This window comes from Haplochromis burtoni, unplaced genomic scaffold (genome assembly GCF_018398535.1).
Source record: "Haplochromis burtoni strain Fernald_Lab_line unplaced genomic scaffold, NCSU_Asbu1 Contig_79, whole genome shotgun sequence".
Classification (NCBI taxonomy): domain Eukaryota; kingdom Metazoa; phylum Chordata; class Actinopteri; order Cichliformes; family Cichlidae; genus Haplochromis; species Haplochromis burtoni.
The window spans coordinates 343,748-364,020 of NW_024582440.1; the positions used below are offsets into that span (position 1 = coordinate 343,748).

A 20,273-nucleotide genomic window follows, 5' to 3' on the forward strand; every position below is an offset into this window, starting at 1 on the left:
TTGATAAAATAAATTACAAATGTTGTATTGTTCGATACTTATGCGTACCAAACCGAAAGCACTGTATCGAACGGTTCAATATCGATACGAATATCGTTGCACCCCTAGTTTCAGTAAACCGGTAAAAAAAAAAAAACATTTGTAAGTGTCTAAATATATATGGACCTAACTATTATAGTATGTTGTTGGTTGGAGCTATTACCAGTAAAATACATTGACAGTTGTTGTAGTTTTGCCTCTGTACACCACCACGTAGATTTTAAATTAAAAAATCAAGATGTGATTGAATTGCATACTTTGAGTAAAGGGGTTTTCCACAAATGTTTCGTTAACAGAATCAGACATTTTTATACATAATCTCCCATTTTCAGAGGCTCAAATTAATTGAACAAACTAACAGGATTTTAAATGTAAAGATTATTTTATTACTTGGATGAAACTTTGCAGTCAGTGACTATCTAAAGTCTACAACCCATGGATATCACCAAATGCTGTTTCTTTCCTTCATATGCTCTGTCAGATGTTTACAGCTGTTATCGTCAGTTGTTGCTTGTTTGTGGGTTTCAGTAACTGAAAAGCTGCCCTACCTGGCTGAAATCAGGTGACTGATTTTAACCCCTTTTTTTGCCTTGAGAAATTCTGGAGTTGCTTTTGCAATATGGTTTTGGGTATTTCCTGTGAAGCACCGTTTGATCACTACGGCAGAATTAAGCTGAATGCTTTAGCGAGTATAGCTCTGTACACTTCAGAATTCATGCTGCGACTTGTGGCAGTCCCATCTGGCAGCCAGACATTCCCCTGCTATAATATTGCCTTCATCGTGTTTGAAGATCATATGATATGCTTTGGATCATTACCTGTTTTTCTCATTCTCCATATGTTTCTTTTCCCATCATTCTGGTACAAGTTCGTCTCAGATTCATCCAAAGGTTGTTTTTTTGTCAGAACTGTGAGTGCTCTTTTAGATATTTTAGCAAAGTCTAATGTGACCTTCCTCTTCTTGAGTGCTGTTGTAAATGTTTTGTGCCCATTCATGAAGAAAACAGTTGATTGTGAACTTTAATATATCTACCCTTGGTTTTTCAGCCTAATGATGGCCTTCCTCACTTGCACTGACTTCTCTTTGGTCCTCATATTTAAAATGACAGTCAACAAGTTGAATCAACTTCAGAAATTATCTCTGTCTCCTTTGTCAGGGTGAGGAGTTAGGCCATTCGTGAGGGACTCAGAGTAGAACTGCTACTTCCTCCACATCTGGGCTCATCTTATCAGGAGACGGCCCTGGGCAGACTCAGGACATGCTGGAGAGATTATATCTCTCAGTTGGCTTGGGATGTGGTTGCCACCACAACCTTTACCTAGATAAGTAGCAGAAAATGGATGGATGGATGCATTTGTCATGAAATAACAAGGGAACAGGTCTCACCTGCTCATGAAACTTCTTGTTTGTCAGCGGGCCAATTATTTTTGAACCTTTAAAAATAGGGATATATATATAAAAATATATAATGCTAAACATTTGTAAACCCCTTGAAATAATGATGAACATCTGCACTTCAATCACATATTGTCCTTGTTAAGTTTGAAGTTATTTAGATCAATTTGGGGTCATCTTCCTATAATTAGGCACTGTCGGGGGTGACAACCTCACAGATGTGGTCACACTCCTCTGTGATGATTTATTATTTCAGTAGTTCAGATAATATAGCTCAGAAATAAAACTTCCACTCACTGTGACGTCTACTTTTGCTGACGTCAATATGCCTGTGACAGTGGGCACTGCACCAGTCTATAAATAAATGTAAATCGATGAAGGGATGCATGATGCCATAAATCCCTACCAGCAGCAAAATACAAACACACATGCAGACACTGATATATATAATCTGCTTTCTACACTATGCATGCTTTTGCCAACTCTGTATGCATTGTGTTTACATACTGGCAATGCTACTGTGATTGCATGTGGGTGGATGCAGAATTCTATAGAACAAAAAATACAGATTTTTAATCAATAGCTTTAAAAACATCTGATAATCTAATTTATAGCAAAGCTTTTTTGAGAGCATTTGTCTCAACAGGTGTGCATGAGGAATACACAATTGTCATACCATATACTGAATGATGGCTGAGAGTATCTGGATAATCCATTCATTGCATTGCTTTTTAGGGGAAAAACTAAAGGGGAAACACTGAAGACTTGCAGTGTCTCTGTCAGCAATGTTTTGCTGTGGCTGGGATTGCTGCATAATGACCACAGCAGCAACAATAGTTGCAATATGTCTTCCTGAAGGGCTTTTGGATTGTAATATTAGTTTGGTCTACAGCAGAGCCACTGACTCACATTTGTCAGACATACACATAAGAGCAAGAACCTGGACAATGCTACAAAGTATTCATATGAACACAATACATATGGACGATTAGCTCTTTCAATCATCTATTTGAAAATATATCTGAATGATGACTTGCTAAAATACCAGGAACTCCCTCAACTGCAAATTGTTTCAGGGTTTTCTTGCATGTGCGGCCCATTTCAAGTCTCCCAACAGAAATTCAACGGGGTTCCAAACTTTGGCTTTCACTGGGGCAGTCCCTCAATTTATTCTCTTTAGAACCATCCCTAGGTGGATTTGATGGCACGCCTAAAATCATTGCCCTGATGAAAGGAGCACTTCAGAGAGATGGCCTTTTGCTTGCACAAAATGTCGAATCTGAACAAAGGACGAAAAAAAAACCATAGTATAAAATTATGACCACAGTTGGAGAAACATATCCTGATACATAAAGCCTGTCAGGACACAAAACATCTATTGCACTCCAGTACCCTGTGTGTATCACTGTGTGTTATGGAGCAAGAGCTTTTTATTTCTCACAGGGTTTAACTGATAAAACCCCACGCATGTTTTATTGCAAGAACTCAATGGTTTCTGGCTGCACTTATGAAATGTGATTTAAAAGCAAGACGGTGCTGTAAGTGTGTCTGTAACTTGAAGTCCCAAAGCAGTATTTAATCTCCCACTTTCTTTAGCCTCTCCATGCTGCTAAAAATGGAACAGCTAAGCATATTAACATAAGATTCTGATAAGGAAAAAGTAATTAACATGCAGTTCAGACAGATGAATGTCTTACTCTATTATAAGCAAAAATTCAAATCCACAACACACTTCGGTTATGTTTTATAACAGCCTCTTTCAAATGAGCTTAAAATGAAACACGATGGGTGGCCTGGTGCTGCCTTCTTGCCTCCTTTCACATCCTCTCTACCATATCAGTGCTTTGGGATTTCTTTTTTCTTCTTCGGTGACTGAGCACTTCATATTCCCAAGCCAATTCTGTTATTTCAAAGATTAAGGGTACCTAATTAGGTAGTCAGGCTTTGGCCAAAGACCGAATGGGACTCAAGGTGTATGTGGGCTACATGTAGCAGTTAAGTGCATCGAAGTTTCATTTAATTCTACAGATGCTTCTGAGGCAGGACAGCCATACAACAATACATCTGCTGATGAAAATAGGACTAAAACGCTGTCAGCTTATTCACAGAGGGTCACCACTGTGAGCAGCTCCACATGTTTTGGTTACTACTTTTTTTTTTTTTACACCGGATGCACTTCCAAAGGGATTTGTGTCTCATCCCAGAATCAAACTGGGGCTCTTTCACTTGTTGAGCAAATGTGTAAACCACTACACTACAGAGCCATGAAAATAACACTTGACTAATAAACTATTTACTCCAGAGTAATGTCTGCTTTTTATCCTTTTGGTTGCTTCCTTAGGTGGTCTCCACAGTGGATTATCTACCTCTATCCCTAACATCCTCCTCTGTCACACCAACCCACTGCATGTCCTCCTTCACTACACCCATGAGACTTCTATCTGGTCTTCCATATTCAACATCCTTTCACTGTAATTTCTCAAAACACGACCAAACCATCTCAGCCTTGCCTCTCTCAACCTGAGCTGTCACTGTGTTCACTTCTAATCCTGTTCCTCTTTGTTTTCTTTGAACTAGAGTTAGCTATTTTAGATTTATATATCTTAAAAAATAAAAGTAGATACTGGTGATCTGTTTTTAAAGATTTATGTCTTTATTCCTGATAACTGGACTTACAAACAGGGGCAGAGGCTGCATCAGTTGGTTTATTTTATAGTAATGCAACTTTTGCTTCAGAACACTGTCTTGATCAGTAAAACTGCAGTTTGCATTGGAGCGGTTCGCAGCCGAGTGTGAAGCAGCGGGGATGAGAATCAGCACCTCCAAGTCTGCCATGGTCCTCAGCCGGAAAAGGGTGGAGTGCCCGCTCAGGGTCAGGGACGACTTTCTGCCCTAAGTGGAGGAGTTTATGTATCTTGGGGTCTTGTTAATGAGTGAGGGGAGAGGGGAGCGGGAGATGGACAGATGGATTGGTATTGTGACTGCAGTGATGCGGAATCAGCACCGGTTTGTAGTGGTGAAGACAGATGAGCATAAAAGTGAAGCTCTCGAATTAACAGACCCTTTACAGGTTCATCTACATCCCTAACCTCACCTGTGGTCATGATATTTGGGTATTGACCGAAAGGACTAGATTGAAGATACAAGTAGTGGAAATGAGCTTCCTCTGAAGGGTGGCTGGCCTCTCCCTTAGGGGAGACCTAACAGATACACAGACTAGGCACACAGATGATAGGAGGAGAGGAAAAACCTGAGAATAACTAACAAAGAAAACTATGAATACTAAATCAGAATAAAAATCTTATCTGAGCAAAGGTAATATTCAAATTGAAGACTAGAACAAAGTCAAACAGAAAATGTCAAACAGAAACTGAGTCTCCAAAGTGAAAACACTGGATCGTTACAAACAGAAGTACCGTATGTACAAAAGAACTGGGAAGCCCACTTTCAATTTACTGGTAGCATCACATAAAAGTTGGGACACACTTTGGGCCATGTTTAGCACTGTGCAGCATTCCCTCTTCCATTAAGTCTGTAAACATCTGGGAATGTCTGAAAAGACCAGCTGTTGGGCCAACTATAACTGGTCGACCTAACTTCTTGGGACATGTTGCTGTTCATTGCATTCTGTTTTATTTACATTTTAAACAGAGTTTTGTTTATGATTTTTTAATTAGGGTTTGCATTTATAAGAGCGAGAAGAACATGTGGAAGATATATCATCTATACAAACCAGGTCATTCAAATCTACTGTTCAAAGCTCTGTGTGCATTCACATGTAGCTGTGATTTTCTCTCACACACAATGCCCCAGTAATCTTTGCAGCTGTGCAGGTGTTGGTTGTTTCATGCAGTTTATAGGTTTGGGCTCAGGCTGCAGGCAGTCAGCTCCATTAGAATTGCAGCTTTACTAAACATATAGACACACTCCAAAAGAGGGACGACTCTAAAGGCTCTTTGTCCCAGACAGGCCATCAGATCAGATCAATTAGTTTGTTTCCATTTACACACACACACACACACACACACACACACACACACACACACACACACACACAGACTGAGACATCTAAACTCTAAAACAATAACTACAACTACAGACTGAGTGAAGCTGCATTATACAGAGGAAAAGATGCAACATGAAAGAAATAAAAGGTCGCCACTGTGGGCGAGATCAGATTACACAACCATGTATCTGTTCCATGATTGTGATGTTCTTTCTCCTCAGTCTATGCTTGTGACTCGCAGCCCGCAGTCATCTAGGTCACAGTTGACTAACAGCACTTCCTTAATGGCAAATTCATGCAAGTGTGTGTTTTTAACAGGTTAATGGTTCCCTGTCATTCCCAACTCACCTCTCCTGTGTCACATTACATGCGTCAGCTAATTAAAGGCTCACATGGAACTCAAAGTTTTGTTTGTTCCCTCTGTGGGAGCACATCTGTGACCCTCAAAGCACGCACGTGTGCGTAATTTTCCACTGACAGAGCAAGTCATTTGTGTGATTCTGCCTGTTTTTATATCCTGGCAACCGGACCTCTTTCTTTACTCTTTTCCTCAAGCTCAACATCTGCCACCGTACTGAGGTGGGATTATGGCTCAATAATTTCCCCAACAGATTAGTACGACTGTACCACAGGATCAGTTCACTGCCAAAATGGCTGCCTGTCCTTGAGGTTCTGTCCTTTACCAGCATCTCGGCGGAAACAGTCGAACCTCACCGAAGCTGCTTTGTGACTAAAAAGACGTGATAGTATTAATTCAAATATCATGTGAATTCAAAGCTGGAAAAGATCAGAACTTAACTGCACGGTATTTTTATAAATAAACTCTAGCTATGTTTTGCTTTCTTGGGACATCGGAGGTATTTGCCCTCCAGATTTTCCCAAAGTAATGCGACTTTTTAAAAGGATGGTCTTTTTAACTTTACTGAAGCTTTTTGTTGATGTGCAGTGAAGAGACAGTAATGTTAAGAAGCAAAATTGTGCGTAGAAAAAAAGACAGCGCCTTTTCCAGGGAATTAATCTGATGTTTTATGCCCTTTGAATTTTTTAAATATTAAAAAGGTATGAAATAATATTTTTGTTCACCTAGTTAATGACAAACTGTTAGAATGGAAACAAATGATTCTATGTATTACACTTAGCCAATTTCAAAGATCCACCTGCTGATGACTTTAAACACCTCAGTCTAGTGTCTCAGTATGAAAATGAAATGTGAGTTTGATACCTCTGAAAACGCCGAGCAGGCTGTCCCAGAAACATGTCAGATTCCCAGAGCAGGGTTGAATGTCCTACTTAGACTGCTGATAAAACCTGCCTGTGATGCAGGACGTCATCTTTAAGATAAGTATTATTTGACAAGGTGTTCTCGAAAAGCATCAAAGAGTATAAAAAACAAAACAACATATTGAACTGCTTATCGTCCCGAACAAGTAGAGCAGCAATGATTTGAATCCCCGTGTCCTAGCTGAGCGGGGCAATCGATGCTTGGCACTAAAATGCTCTCTGACTCCAACGGGACTGCAAAGGAGCTGTGAGTGGAGTCAGAGCTCGCTGGCTACTGTAAAGACTTTGAGCTCTTGATGGAGAGCTTTGAAAACACAAGAGGCAGGAAAATGATGCGCGTATGAGCAAAAAAATTGTTGCAAAAATAAGCCTGAACTTTCAAGTCTTTTGAGATTTCATTCCTGACTTGACCAATCATAACATTGATTTCGTGCTCTGTAACAAAACAGTTTTTCAGCAAATCTTTTGAGACAAAATTTCCCTTCTCCTCCTTAACTGTGTTTCTCTGGCGTCTCCTATTTTTATCTTCAAACTCCAACAACACCCCACCTCCCTTTTCAATGCTGACCCCTCTGCGCTATTCCCCACACACAAGCACTCTGAATTGACAGCAGGGATATACGCCCTGACTCAGACAACTGGGTCTGTCACTTCCAGACTGAGCTTTGTTTCTGAGAGCCTGGATTGGCACTTGGCACCATAGCCCCAGGTTATTTAAACGTGTCCATAGCACGGTGACATTACAGATCTGGTGCAGACGCATGTGACAGCGCTTCACTAAGAGAAGGGGATGAACATGAATGGTGGAGAGGAAGAGGTAATGGTGAAAGAGTGAAAGAGGAAAACAGATAGCTGGGGGAGGTAGGATGAGAGGGACGGCTGTTTTGACTGTATCAGCCCACGAGTAGCATGACTCATACACACCTTATTCAATGCCACATGTTGAATTCAGCCTCCCTGTAGCTCTCTCTCTCTAATTATTTTCCTTCTAGAAAGATTACTGCCAGCTCAAATGGCTGTGTGGGTAAAAGACTGTAATATATACTGTAATTAAAAATCACACCTTCTACAATATAGTACACAATAAGGTTAAATAATCAAAAGCAAACACTAAAGCGGGCTGAGCACTGAGTTTTGCGTTTTTAACTAATTCTCAGTCATCTGGCCCAAAAATTTAAAATAAATAAATAAATACTAGTGCCAAAGTCCAGGGGACCAAATGATTCCCAAAGACTCTTCTACACCATTTCCTAATTTTTGAAGAGTTTTTCACATATCTGTGATTATACACGCTCTTTCAAACTAAATGGCTGCCAATAATTGGACGTGCTGGTCATGCCTCATTACTATAATAATGTATTGAGCGCCTTAAAAAATGAGAGTTTTAGTACAGTTTTCACATAATGTGGAGACTTTTGGAAACTACAATGTTGCTCTTTAAAGTACACATTCATTCATTAGATGGGGGCTTATTGATCACGGTCACTAAATGGATTCTATACCACTAAACTAATTAAAATGAAACTTTGGGGCCGATGCCAAATAGTTGCCGTAAAGCGACTAAACTGGGAACTGTGACAGTTTTGTGCTTGATGGGCTTAAAATGCAGACAAATGCACGATGTGGAGAGCACTAAATTATTAACTGTAACTGAAAATCACTTATACTAGCAGGCCTGGGAGTGATACTGTGAACATTTGAAAATGAATACCTGTTTAGTTGGTTTAGTTAGAGATCTGGAAGTCATTGCAGTTTGTTTTGACTGTGTCTGTAGGCTTGTTTTTGCTGGTATTTGGATTTATTGATTTACATTTCTGTTAGATAAATGAAAGTAGTGAGGGAAAATTAAGTCGTCTCAATCAATACAATACTTTCCTTTATTGCAGGTATACTGCAAACGCAGTGCATGAATGGCACTAAAAAAAAAAATTACACTGTGCCTACTAAAATGAAGCACTCAAGTTTGTAACAGTAAGACTAAACTTTATCAGTGTTTAACTAATGGTGTCCAAAATACAGCCCATGGACCAAAACCACCCTGCCAAAAGATTTAATCCAGTCCTCAAAGGGCTTTGCAAAGATGGAGGTCTGAGTCATTGTCAGCTTTACAGTCTTTTGTTGAAAAAGACAATTAGAAGCTTTTGACCAACATCCCGGTGACAGTTAACCGGAGTAGCTGTCATGATGCATTTCACTCATTTTGGACCTTAGAGTTCTTTGCAATGGCAGCACACTGGCTGAATGTGGACATTTTGTGAAATTTCACTTATTTTTCTTAAAACATAGTAGTTTATTAATTAAGTTCAAGTTGCTCTTTGTTCTATGCAAAGGTTGTGCTAGTTGTGAGATCAAATTTGGCTGCATGGGGCGAATGGACTAAAAAGTCAATTTATGCAATCAGTAAAGAGTATCTGCTAACATTTACACAATAATTATTTCCCAAGCGTGACATTACCTCGCCTGTTTAGTACTTGGAGAAAGACACATATATAAAACTGACAATTTGCTTGATACAACAACATCTGTTTGTCCAGTCCTATATCCATATTCTTCCACGGTTGCACTTCAGCTTCAACTGATTTGTACTTTTTTCCAGTAGTTGTATATGTAGTTACTTTGTATCTAAACCAAATATTAAAAAAAAAAATTAACAAACCTCTAAAAAGAAAAAAATATATATATATAATGCAGTATCATAGATTAAACGTGGAAGCTGACATTATTCGCCTTTTATGGCAAGGAAACATTAATACTTATTAATTATTACATTAATTGTTATTATTAATAATGTAATAATTAACCCTTCATCAACGTATCTTTGAATCGTGCAGATATATCTAAGTGAAACTGTTCTATTCCCAGCCTTACTGCTGTTATCCATTTTTACATTTTGCATTTTCCTAAAAGAAATTACCTCTCTTTTCCCACCACCTGAGCCCCATCAGCAGCACCGTGTGAGAAATCAACAGGTTGCAGGTGGTATGAAACGCAAAGGTCTACAACACATCACAGACATGGTGGAGAGACAATTATACAGATTTTAACACAAGCTTACATAACGCTAATATTTGAAGAGCTTCTGGCCATTTCCTCTCCCTTACTGAAAGCTGGCTAATCATGTCAGAGACTTCCCAGCTCACCTCTGGTCTTACTCCATCTGTCTCTGGCCCAGACAGGATGCTATGAATCAAAAGGGTGACATGACTGTTAGGGCAGGCTGCATCAAGTCCATTAAGCTGCCCAACTGCATGCCAGGGTGGTTATAATCAGTCTGTTCAAATGTTAATGATTGTCAGTTTGAATGAAGCCTGGTGTGCTCACTGGCTTTCTTATCCATACTGCTACTGAGATTCTGTTAGAGGACATGACACATGCACATCAGCAGGACACTGGATCAAGACAATTTCCCCTTCAAACCACAGCTTTCCCACAAGCTGTCCCCCTTCTGCCTGTATGGAAACAGACCCTCGGCTCTTTATAGAACACCATGTGAGAATGGCGTCAAGGTCATTTGAGGGTAACTAAGCAGAAATAACACGCCGTTTAACTAAAAGTCAGCAGAAAATCCACCACACATCTCTTCCTTTTATTCTGCCTCGTGCACACGCGTCGTTCGGACCAGCAGTTTTTAATGAGCGCTGTGTTGGACAGGAGGAAAATATCTAATCAATAATCTGCTGCACTCTCACAGCACCGTGTCCACGGCATTTCCAGAACGCAATCCTTCATGTATTCTTGTGCGTTAGTCCCAGGAGCTACGACCCCTCTGCGCATTTCAATGCTCTCCGGAATCAGTGCACGTGTTCGCAACTCAGAACAACATCAACAACATCCCCCGATTACAGCATCATCCTGTAGGGCAGGAAACACACCTTAACATCATACAAAATGTTTTACTGAGGTCTCTTAACCATTAAAATGTTTAGGTAGAATAACGAAATAAAAAGAATATTATAAACCTTCCAGAGTGCTCTCAATCTTTGAGTTTGTGAGAATCTCGAAGCATGGGACTACAGTTGTCCGAGGTTGTGTGCACCCTGCTCAGTGGCAGTCCACAGTGTCAAAGCAATGCAGCACACAGTAAAAAACCACTTTACCTGGTAGCACAGTATACTCTCGGGGTCGTTGACTTGCGCGCTCATGGTCTCCTGGATATCCTGCTTTACCTTCACGGAGTGTAAAGTAAGACTTTCACTGAGCCGCTTTGCGCTGTTTTCGGACGTTTTGAGTGAACAGTCACGAATGGGCTACATCAGCTCCCTTTGTTTCTGCAGCCATATTAAGTGTTTACATCTATCTCAAAGGACTAAAGCGAAGAAAATTGTTATTTTGCTCCTGTGTTGAGATGATTTCCCAGTCGCGCTTCGAGCTCCCCTCCCTCCTGCTGTAGCTGTGTGAAAGCAGGATGCAGAGAGCATCACTGCAGCCTCATCCAATCAGAGCGCAGAGGTAAGCAACGAGCTGCGACGCATTGCTGCTACCAGAACGTTGAAGCCAAGACTATTATGAGCCTACAGAGCTTCTTTACAGTGTTCTTTCCAGCAGTTTCCGGTTGTGCGACTACTGTGTACAGCAAAAGGTTCAATTCCGTCTAAAACGACTGCATAATCTTAATATGACAAATAACTCAACCTACACAATAATTTATACTAACATTATTTATCTTGTTTAAAGCTCATTGGTGTTTCTCCTGTTTATTGTGCGTATGTTAGCTTTCTGTCTGTGAAAAACGTTGAATTAATAAACTTTATTTACTGTAGCGCAGATCCCACCAAACTAAATGTGAAGCTGGTATGTTTTAATGGGACAACGACGCACATCTTACTAATGCTAGTAAGTGGTCTGAAATACTGAAATCCACAAAAAACAAAACAAAAAACATGCAGGTTAAAAGTCTGGCATATCACGTGAAGGCTGCTGTATCATATATGCATAAATGTACGTACCATTTACGAAAATATAACATGCATATATGCAAAAAAGTCGTTCACTCATGTGTTCCTCTTTTTCAATTACAAAGCTGTTAAAAACGGTTAACTGTCATTTCAGATGCATTTCATCCTGTCTAGAAATCATATTTGGGTAAAGCTTCATCTTTACCAGTTGAATTAATTTTAAGAGACTGATATTTGCAGGAAAAGGCGTAAAAATTTCCAACCTAACAATGAAATTCATGCAGTAGAATAAATGTTTTCATGTAGTCCAGTAGCAAACCACTCTGCCTGGACTAAACTTTGTGACTGCGGGTTTCGGGTTACAAAATACGCAGATTGGTAACATAATATTAAGCTGTAACAGACGCTAGTGTTGCCTTCTTGGCGCACCGGCTTGAACGAACACAGACCTTCAGAATCTGATTGATCCAGAATATACCAGAAGTCTTCGGATGCCATCGTGTGTTAAGCTGATGCATTACGCAAAGAAAGATCCATGCGTAGTAATGACATAATTTACCATTGAAGGCAGTTATTTACGATGTAGCACAGATGGGTTCCTTTACCTACGCAACATGTTAATCTTTATTGATAGATAAGGAGATACGATTTAATTAACCAGGCAATAAAAGCAACAGTTTTTGTTTGTTTGTTTTTTCCATCATTGACCTCGGCATGAACTCTTGCCTACCAGTCACGTTGCAGAGCACTATATTGAATTTTGGCAAGCTGACCCTCTTTAACCACTTTGTCCATTCACACTGAATTCAAAGTGCAACTGCAACGGGATATTTCCACACACATATCATGTATGAGTGCCTTAATTGTCCGTGTGCATGTCGCATACACCTGTAAGCCACGCTGTTTGCAAATGATAGTGTCCGATAGTGATCCAGTTTCTTCAAGGCATGCCTCAAGGTGGTGGATTTTTCATCCACCGGCGTGGCGTCCTGTTTCTCCTGGACACTGTTGTTGGGGCAACTATAAACTGTCTGTGGGAGCATGCACGGTTGTTATGGGAACAGTGTGCGGCAGCATGAAGGAAGCCGGACTGAGCAAGTCTATGGACGCATACAGATACAGCCCATGCATAGAGCCGCCAGTTCAGTGGGGAAGTGACAACAGAGGTTTGTATATTCATGCCCACTGTAAAATAGCACCTGGTTTTATTTGAGATTCATTTATTCGTTATGCCTTTTTAATCGCTAATTTAAATCATGGAGAGTTGGCTTATCAATCCACGGCTAGTCATGGTGTATTCGTTTTATGTTTCTACTCGTGTGCGCGCACCTGCGCCCTTCTTGCGCGTAGCTCTGCCAGTCATCACAGCCTAAATCAGTTCAGATTAAGATGCCTGATTAACCCAATTTACATCCTTCTTCAGCTGCTGCATAGACAAATTTAGGTACCACATGCCATACTATTTATAGTAAAGCCTCCTCTATTTTTCAGCTGCAGGGGAAACAGTAGCCAGTAGCCTAAACAGCATGTTTAGGTCTACAGTGAAAAGGTATATTTGGATATTGGAATAATGTCCCTATAAATTTGGATCTACTTATATTAGCTTGCTATTCATAGCTCTGTATAATTTCAAATCCTATAATATGATGAAAAAATAGTGCAACTGGGTGCATTTTTGCTTTCTCTTTCACATTGTGCATTGGTCAGTTGAAAAGAGACCTACAGACCTCAGCGACAAATGCCAGGTAAGTCATTGTACATCTGCTGGTAAAAACATAATTAGTACTTCATATTTAAATCTGGAGTTTGTTCCAGTGTTACAATCCACAGTTGCTCCAGTGGGGGGAAGGATACGATCCAGTGTACCTAGCCTGCCAGTGATCAATCCAGACAGGCTGAAAACAGCTAAAACGCTGGTGGACAAAGCTGTGAAGGTGATCATATGTAAAAACAGATTTTTATTGTAATGCCACAGTTGATTGTGTCATATTTTTTTTCTTCATTTCTCTTCCCGTCATTCTCAGTTAAGGAAAGTGTTTTCAGTGCAGGGACCCTATCCAGTGATCCGTGCTGCATTATGGGCCAGAGGGTGGGTTGAACGTCGTTTGCCACATCCCGTCCAAAGATCACCTACTTACCCCTGCGTTGAGGAGGGGGATGGTAATGATGGGCTGATCTGCAGTTATTTTACTGGTAAGGCCAAAAAGAGAAAGGATTGCCCCCCTCTAAGTGTGGGAATAATTAACAGAGAGTAATTGTAACATAAGTTAGATGGATTTCCCTTTAGCTGGTAAACAAGAAATCATATGCTGCATTACAGATGCTAGCCTCTAACACAGACCCCTTTATAAACACCTGTAACCATGCATGTATACACACACCTCTTATCTTGTGACAGAGAGAGCGGAGGAAGGCGGGAAAGGGGAGAACCTTGATGACATGTATGATCTCATGGTAAGATAAGCTTTAGGTGTACCCACTAACTTAACACAGATATCTTGCCCAGTGTAAAGCCAAAGGGACTTTCACTTGTGTCTTTGTTGTGACTCTTGTAGTCTCGCCTTGTTCGAAATGAAACAACGTATTTCTACTGGACGACACGACGGGACAACATAGACTGTCGCTCCTTGCAGCACGACCAGATGACCAATCACTATGCGAATGCTGGAACATTTACCACAAAGGTAAAACGTTTCTAATGATTAGCTGGCGCATACATTTTATTTAGCTCTTTTCCTGCAGTGTAATTGTTTTGTTTTCAGGTGGGACTTTGTGTGAATCTGCGTAACCTTCAGTGGTTTGACACAGCGGATCCAGACACTTTCTTCCCAAGATGCTACAGGCTTGGAGCAGAGGATGAAAAGCATGCATTCATAGGTCTGCTGTAAATTACATATAACAGAAAAAAAGATGTTCTACAAGACTAAATGAGGTGTAATTTAGGTGCAAAGAATTTTTAAGTTTACTTATGTCCAATAGCTTCTCTGACTGTTTTTCTCTTTTTTATGAACATAAAGAGGATTTCAGGAGAACAGCATGTACCAGTCTGCTGCAGTATGTGGTTGAGACAAGTATTTGGAGAAGAGATGAACCAGAGGGGGACAAACAAAAATCCAAGAACAGTCTCGCTGAAGGTTTAGAAATAATTTCTCACACATAGAAATAAAAATGCTTTTGATGCAAAGTTTGGACAAGAGGGAGTATAACGGTGCAATATTCTCTCTCTCTCTCTCTCTCTCTGCAGAGTTGGATAATGAGGAGCATCGATCTGTTGGTCCAGAAATTATTAACACAGCCTTACACGTGTGTCAAGAGTTTCTCAGTGTTCTAAAGCACAGCGACATTGATGTAACAGCAGAAATACCGCCCTCGGTGGAGGAAGCGCAATGGGCAGAGTTTCTTAAACACTACTACATGGTTGTGCAGTGAGTTGAGAGATTTTCTGGGAGCTTCCAGGGTTTTTCTACAAATTGTCATCGGGTTACACTCGTTTTATTTTCATTACTGGCAGTGGAAGTCTGCTTATAAAAATCAATTTAGGTTGCTAACAACTTTAAAAGGTATCTGAAATAGCAAAATTGGAGTTCTCATTAGTCAGGAGAAGATCCCATAAGGGACGTGTGTGTGTTTCTTATCTTGGGTCTTCTACCAGAGACCTGGGAATTTGAGGGTTCTGCGCAATGTCTTAGCTCACTGCACTCCTCTGGACCTCAGGTATTGTGTCTCAAATCTGCTGGAGACCATCTTCCAGTTTACAGCTTACATACTGTTTACAGATCCCAGTTCTCCCATTACCACTGGGACCACTTTGGACTTTAGCTTCCACATCCGCTCTAGTTGTACTTTTCTATTATCTTGTGCTCTTTCTTCCTGATGTTACTGACCACTGAGATTGTCGCATCTATCACAACTATGGTCTTCTGCTCTTTGTAAACCACCACCAAGTCTGATTGATTGGCCCGCAGCTGCTTGTCTGTCTGGAATTTGAAGTCCCACAAGACCTTAGCCATGATGTTTCCAACCACGTTTGGTGGTGTCTCTCATTAGGACTTGGGAACTTCTGTATGCTCTTGTACACTATTCCCTCCACTTAGTTGTGCCTCCCAGTGTACGGTGTCCTGGCTTGCCTCTTACATCCTGCTACTATGTGCTGGACTGTCTCTGGGGCATCAGTCTGGGTCCTGTCGCCTGCGGTAGACTCCTGCATACATCCATCTGGTGCTTCCTGTGCCGCCATGATCAGAGTCTTTGTGCTGTCCTTTAAACTGGCCTTTTCTAGCTGCTGGAAGGATTTATTCACATCAGGTGCCACTTGTACCTGTCAGTGGTACATCCCATGCAATGGCTTAGTCAAGTCAATAAGTAAAGGTTGGGGTTAAATATAGAATGACATGCTATACATGTTCAAAATACAGAGGGCTTCAGAAAACTACCACTACTATAAAATTACAAATACTGTAAATGATGCTGTATTTGCAATTCTAACAATAACATGTTTATATGCAGTAAAGGCAAACTGATCAGGGGCAGCAGTGTATTTGTGGAGCGTTGCCAGGATATGTTAACCAGACTTCAGGCTGTTTGCCCACAGCTGGACACAGATGGATTAAACAACATCTGGATCATCAAACCAGGTGCCAAATCAAGAGGAAGAGGTTAGGCTTTTTTCTGATAATTTACCTTCGTAATAGTTAATATGATACTTACATAGCAAGCTTGCTTTTTTTTTTTTTACAGGTAAACAGCTGTGAAAAATATTGAAGAAAGCAAGCCTGGTTTTGTTTTCAGACATTCAACTGATGAATGGACATAATTAATATATATATATTTTTTAGATTTTCCTTTTTATTTGGGAAGTTATATTACAGCAAAATAGAAAAAAAAACCACAGCACATACGTAAAAATTACGTAAAAATTATATGTGCATAATAATATAGTCTGCCAAGACTACAGTAGCACAACATAAATTATAGCATCAAGTCTTCTGTGCAAACTTTCTCATAAAAACATTTGAAAAAAACCTTATATTTTATTAAAATCCCTGTTTTTTCGGTTTTGTTTTACTAATTTTAATACATAGAGAAGAAAGATGTCATACTCTTTTTTCCTCCTTTCACTGTTTTTATTTCAAGACTCACATAAGTTTTTAAACACCACTGTTTTCATCTCAACAAAGATATGATTTGTAGTCAAGTCTGGCCTAAGTGGAATTATATATGCAGGTATAGCTACTTTGCCTTCACTCTCATTTATCTTTAGTAGATGGCTGTTCATTTTGGAGGGCTCTTCTTATTTTTATTGCGCTTTGCAAGTCATTTTTTATTACTTTCTGACAAATTTCAGAGGACAACTTTGTCCAGGGATCATTTTTGTTTGTTGAGCTGTCAAATAGTTTTCTGTCTGCGATCATGCTCGAATTGCTGGTCTTGGTCGCATTTCCTTCCATCTGGCTGCACACAAGAGGCCTTTATTGCACTGCACAGCAGTGGTAAAGCCAAGCCTTCTTTTTATTTTTGAAGTACTTTGTATTTCATTATTGACTTTATGTGTGTTGTTAAGAAATTAACATGACTCATTCTTTGAATGTATGCTGGGAAATTTGACATGGTATTGACTGAAAGCTGGCATAGTGAAATTACTTTAAAAAGACTGGAAAGATATGAGATTCCATCATCAAATATCAGATTTGATTCACGAGGTCATCTTAAACACTGCTGAATCAAATAGGTTGTCAAAATTGCAGTTCTGATTTTGTGTTTTAATGAACTCTGCTTTCATCTCTTTTTTCACTCCCACACCCTCATCATCATTAGGCATTATGTGTATGAATCACCTGGATGAGATTTTGGCACTTGTGGACACTGACAGAGCACTGACAAAGGAGAGTAAGTGGGTGGTTCAAAAATACTTGGAACGACCCCTGCTGGTCCACTGCACAAAGTTTGACCTCCGTCAGTGGTTCCTTGTAACTGACTGGAACCCTCTGACTATCTGGTTCTACAAAGAGTGCTACCTGCGGTTTTCCACTCAGCCTTACTCAACAAAAACTCTGGACAGGTCAGTAAGAGTTTTCAAACAAAAGACAAAAAATGAAGGTTACAGTTAAGTTTTACGGTGTCTTTTATCTGGAGTACTTTGTGGATGTTCCCATTTTCTACCATTTTCCTCAGCTCAGTCCACCTGTGCAACAACTCCATCCAGAAGCACTTCCAGCCATCTCGTAACCGCCATCCAGGACTGCCGGAGGATAATATGTGGTCCTGCTCACAGTTTCGCTCTTTTCTGCAGCGAGAGGGCCGTGAGACAGAGTGGGAGTCAGTGGTGATACCAGGCATGCAGCAAGCAGTTGTCCATGCTCTACAGACAGCCCAGGATTTGGTGGAGCCCCACAAGGCAAGCTTTGAGCTTTATGGAGCTGATTTTATGTTGGGCAGAGATCTGAGGCCTTGGCTTCTAGAGATCAATGCCAGCCCTACTATGGCCTGCTCCAGCACTGTGACTGCGCGGCTCTGTCCTGCTGTGCAAGTCGACACGCTGAGGGTTGTGCTAGATTGGAGGACTGATCCCAGCGCTTACACAGGAGGCTTCAAGCTTATTTACAAACAGGTTGGACTGGCTTCAAAGCCAATTGCTGTTTATTTCCAGGGTATTTCTACTTATCGATGAATGCCATGGAAAATTTTGTGATTTGTTTTTACTTTATCACATTTTCAGGCTGCAGTTGAAGTTCCTCAGTATTTGGGAGTGAACCTGCTAGTGGAAGGAGCGACCATAAAGAGATCCAGACATTACAGACAGTCTTTTATCTCTAACTCACCTCTCCCTCATCAGGTCCATCCAGAGCAGTTATCTCAAGCTGTGGCTGAGCCAAGACACAAACAATTCAGTCAGAAGCCACATGCAGTTGCTGATTTTCCCCTTTTAGGCAAGGAGAGCCAAGTGAAAAAGAGCCAGATGACATCTACATGTCCAAAGAGGGAGCACGATAGAAAAGCAGAACGTCAAAACACCTGCCCTGTTCGCAAATCCTGCCGCAGCGTGGCATGTGAACAGCCTGTGAGTGTACACACTGAACCTCAGAAGAAAGCACAGCGTTTGGGATTACGTCGCCGTGTCAGTGGGGCAACCCTGGTGCCAAGGAGTCTATCCTTTTCCTTAGACCCGGCATGTTGTACATCAGAGGGTAAACATCAGTCCATCCGTCATCATGCATCACACACGTCCAAATCCTTCCTTTCCCAGCGAAGCTCTGAGCCACAACATAAGATTTCCTCCAGGGTCTTTCCGTCACTCCAGGGTCCCCTTCCAACCCTGGAGATCTTTCAATTGCAACCAAATATTGTGACTGGAACTAACGTTTGTCATAATTCTGCCTTTTTATCTCACCCGACTACCCACAAGCATCAGTTATGCCTAAACTCTCAAAGGCAAGTCAAAGCTAGACACAAAGGGGAGCTCACAGAAGAACATAAGTACAAGAGATGTTGAGTTGATGGAGATGGAGCACAGCCAGAAATGCTGAACATAATTTACATTTTAATGGGTTGAAGCCAAATTAGCAGAATATCTATTAGTTTATCTATATGCATGTCTGTACAAAAGTTTGGCCTTTTTATAGGATGTGGGTATTTCAATCCCCCACCAGGTGGCAATAAAGTTTCAATGATAAAAAAAAAAAAAGGTTTAAGGTTTGGTGATGACAGGAAATAACCAGAGAAAATCATTCTGGGTCCACAGACACGCTGGTACATTTAGCAACACCTATTTAATTGAGTGTTTCAGTGCTTTTTTATAAAAATTAAATTAAAATGTAAAAACAACTTGGAAAGTTATTTTTTTAAGTGATATGGGTCTTTATGCCCCAAGAAGAAGAATCCTTACTCTACTGATTACAATCATTTTCTCAAAACATTCAGACAGTAACACACTTGACTGCCACAGGTTTAATCAAATTCATGTAAACTATCGTTAACTAGATTTTGTTGAGCTGTGTGTTAAATAACATATGTGGATAAAATAATAAAGTTTTTTTCATATGCTTTGTCATAATTTTTTAACTACAGACAGGAAACAACGAGAGAGGGACAGTCGAATATGACTTGAGAAAACATGGTATTCATCTTATCCACTAATTTGCTATACTGCTGGAAGCAGCCATCATAAGATGGGTACACTGTGGTCTTAAAGGGATTGACATAGTCAGCAACAATACTCGACTGGTACCAGCAGCCATGTTCAGTGCTCCTACGTGCAAATATTCATGTATGCGGCAGCAGCTCGGTTCATTAGACATATAGACATGGTAAAAATGACCTGCTGAAGTTCAAAGCGTGCATCAGATTTAAGGATGATTTAAAGTGACTTTGAAGGTGGCATGATGGTGACTGACAGGCTGATCTGAGTATTTCGAAAACTGCTGATCTGCTGGGATTTTCCCACATAAAAGTCTCTAGGGTTTACAGAGAAAAAGAGAGAATTTCTAGAGAGCAGCAGCTCTCTGGATGAAAATGTCTTCTTAATTGCAGAGAAGAATGGCCAGACTGCTTTGAGCTGATCGGAAGGCAACAGTAATTCAAATAAGCACTTGTTACAACCAAGCTATGCTAAAGAGCATCTGGTTAGCCAGGCGGCTAATCCTATCTTTTTTTTTTTTTT

General features: G+C 40.4%; 2 protein-coding genes across 7 annotated transcripts in view; one reads left to right on the forward strand and one right to left on the reverse strand.

The window, feature by feature from the left end:
* The window catches only part of slc4a8 (solute carrier family 4 member 8), a 40,496-nt gene extending 29,328 nt beyond the window's left edge, over window positions 1-11,168 (reverse strand). For both annotated transcript variants that reach the window (XM_005924885.3, XM_005924884.3), the window contains exon 1: window positions 10,820-11,168. In XM_005924885.3, coding sequence (XP_005924947.1) covers window positions 10,820-10,864 — 45 coding nt within the window. In that variant the 5' untranslated portion in view covers window positions 10,865-11,168. The remainder of the gene's footprint in view (window positions 1-10,819) is intronic.
* Window positions 11,169-12,538: 1,370 nt separating this feature from the next.
* On the forward strand, window positions 12,539-19,894 carry ttll3 (tubulin tyrosine ligase-like family, member 3). 5 transcript variants are annotated; one of them, XM_005924880.3, is made up of 13 exons: window positions 12,539-12,783; window positions 13,325-13,362; window positions 13,433-13,551; window positions 13,642-13,810; window positions 14,016-14,071; window positions 14,173-14,301; window positions 14,380-14,494; window positions 14,635-14,751; window positions 14,862-15,042; window positions 16,124-16,272; window positions 17,432-17,675; window positions 17,789-18,224; window positions 18,333-19,894. In XM_005924880.3, the coding sequence occupies exons 2-13, from the start codon at window positions 13,356-13,358 to the stop codon at window positions 19,104-19,106; spliced, it is 2,496 nt and encodes an 831-aa protein (XP_005924942.1). In that variant the 5' UTR covers window positions 12,539-12,783; window positions 13,325-13,355; the 3' UTR covers window positions 19,107-19,894. The 5 variants fall into 5 exon arrangements, with proteins under 5 accessions (XP_005924942.1, XP_042077988.1, XP_042077989.1 ...); XM_042222054.1 differs by having other exon boundaries at window positions 13,448-13,551; XM_042222053.1 differs by lacking the exon at window positions 12,539-12,783 and adding an exon at window positions 12,790-13,166.
* The last annotated feature ends 379 nt before the right edge of the window (window positions 19,895-20,273 follow it).

Excerpts from the sequence above, each read along its gene's own strand:
- ttll3 (XM_005924880.3), top strand. Across the intron at positions 14,072-14,172 it reads ATGACATGTATGATCTCATG|TCTCGCCTTGTTCGAAATGA; the intron begins GTAAGATAAGCT and ends TGACTCTTGTAG. Across the intron at positions 18,225-18,332 it reads TCAAGCTTATTTACAAACAG|GCTGCAGTTGAAGTTCCTCA; the intron begins GTTGGACTGGCT and ends TCACATTTTCAG.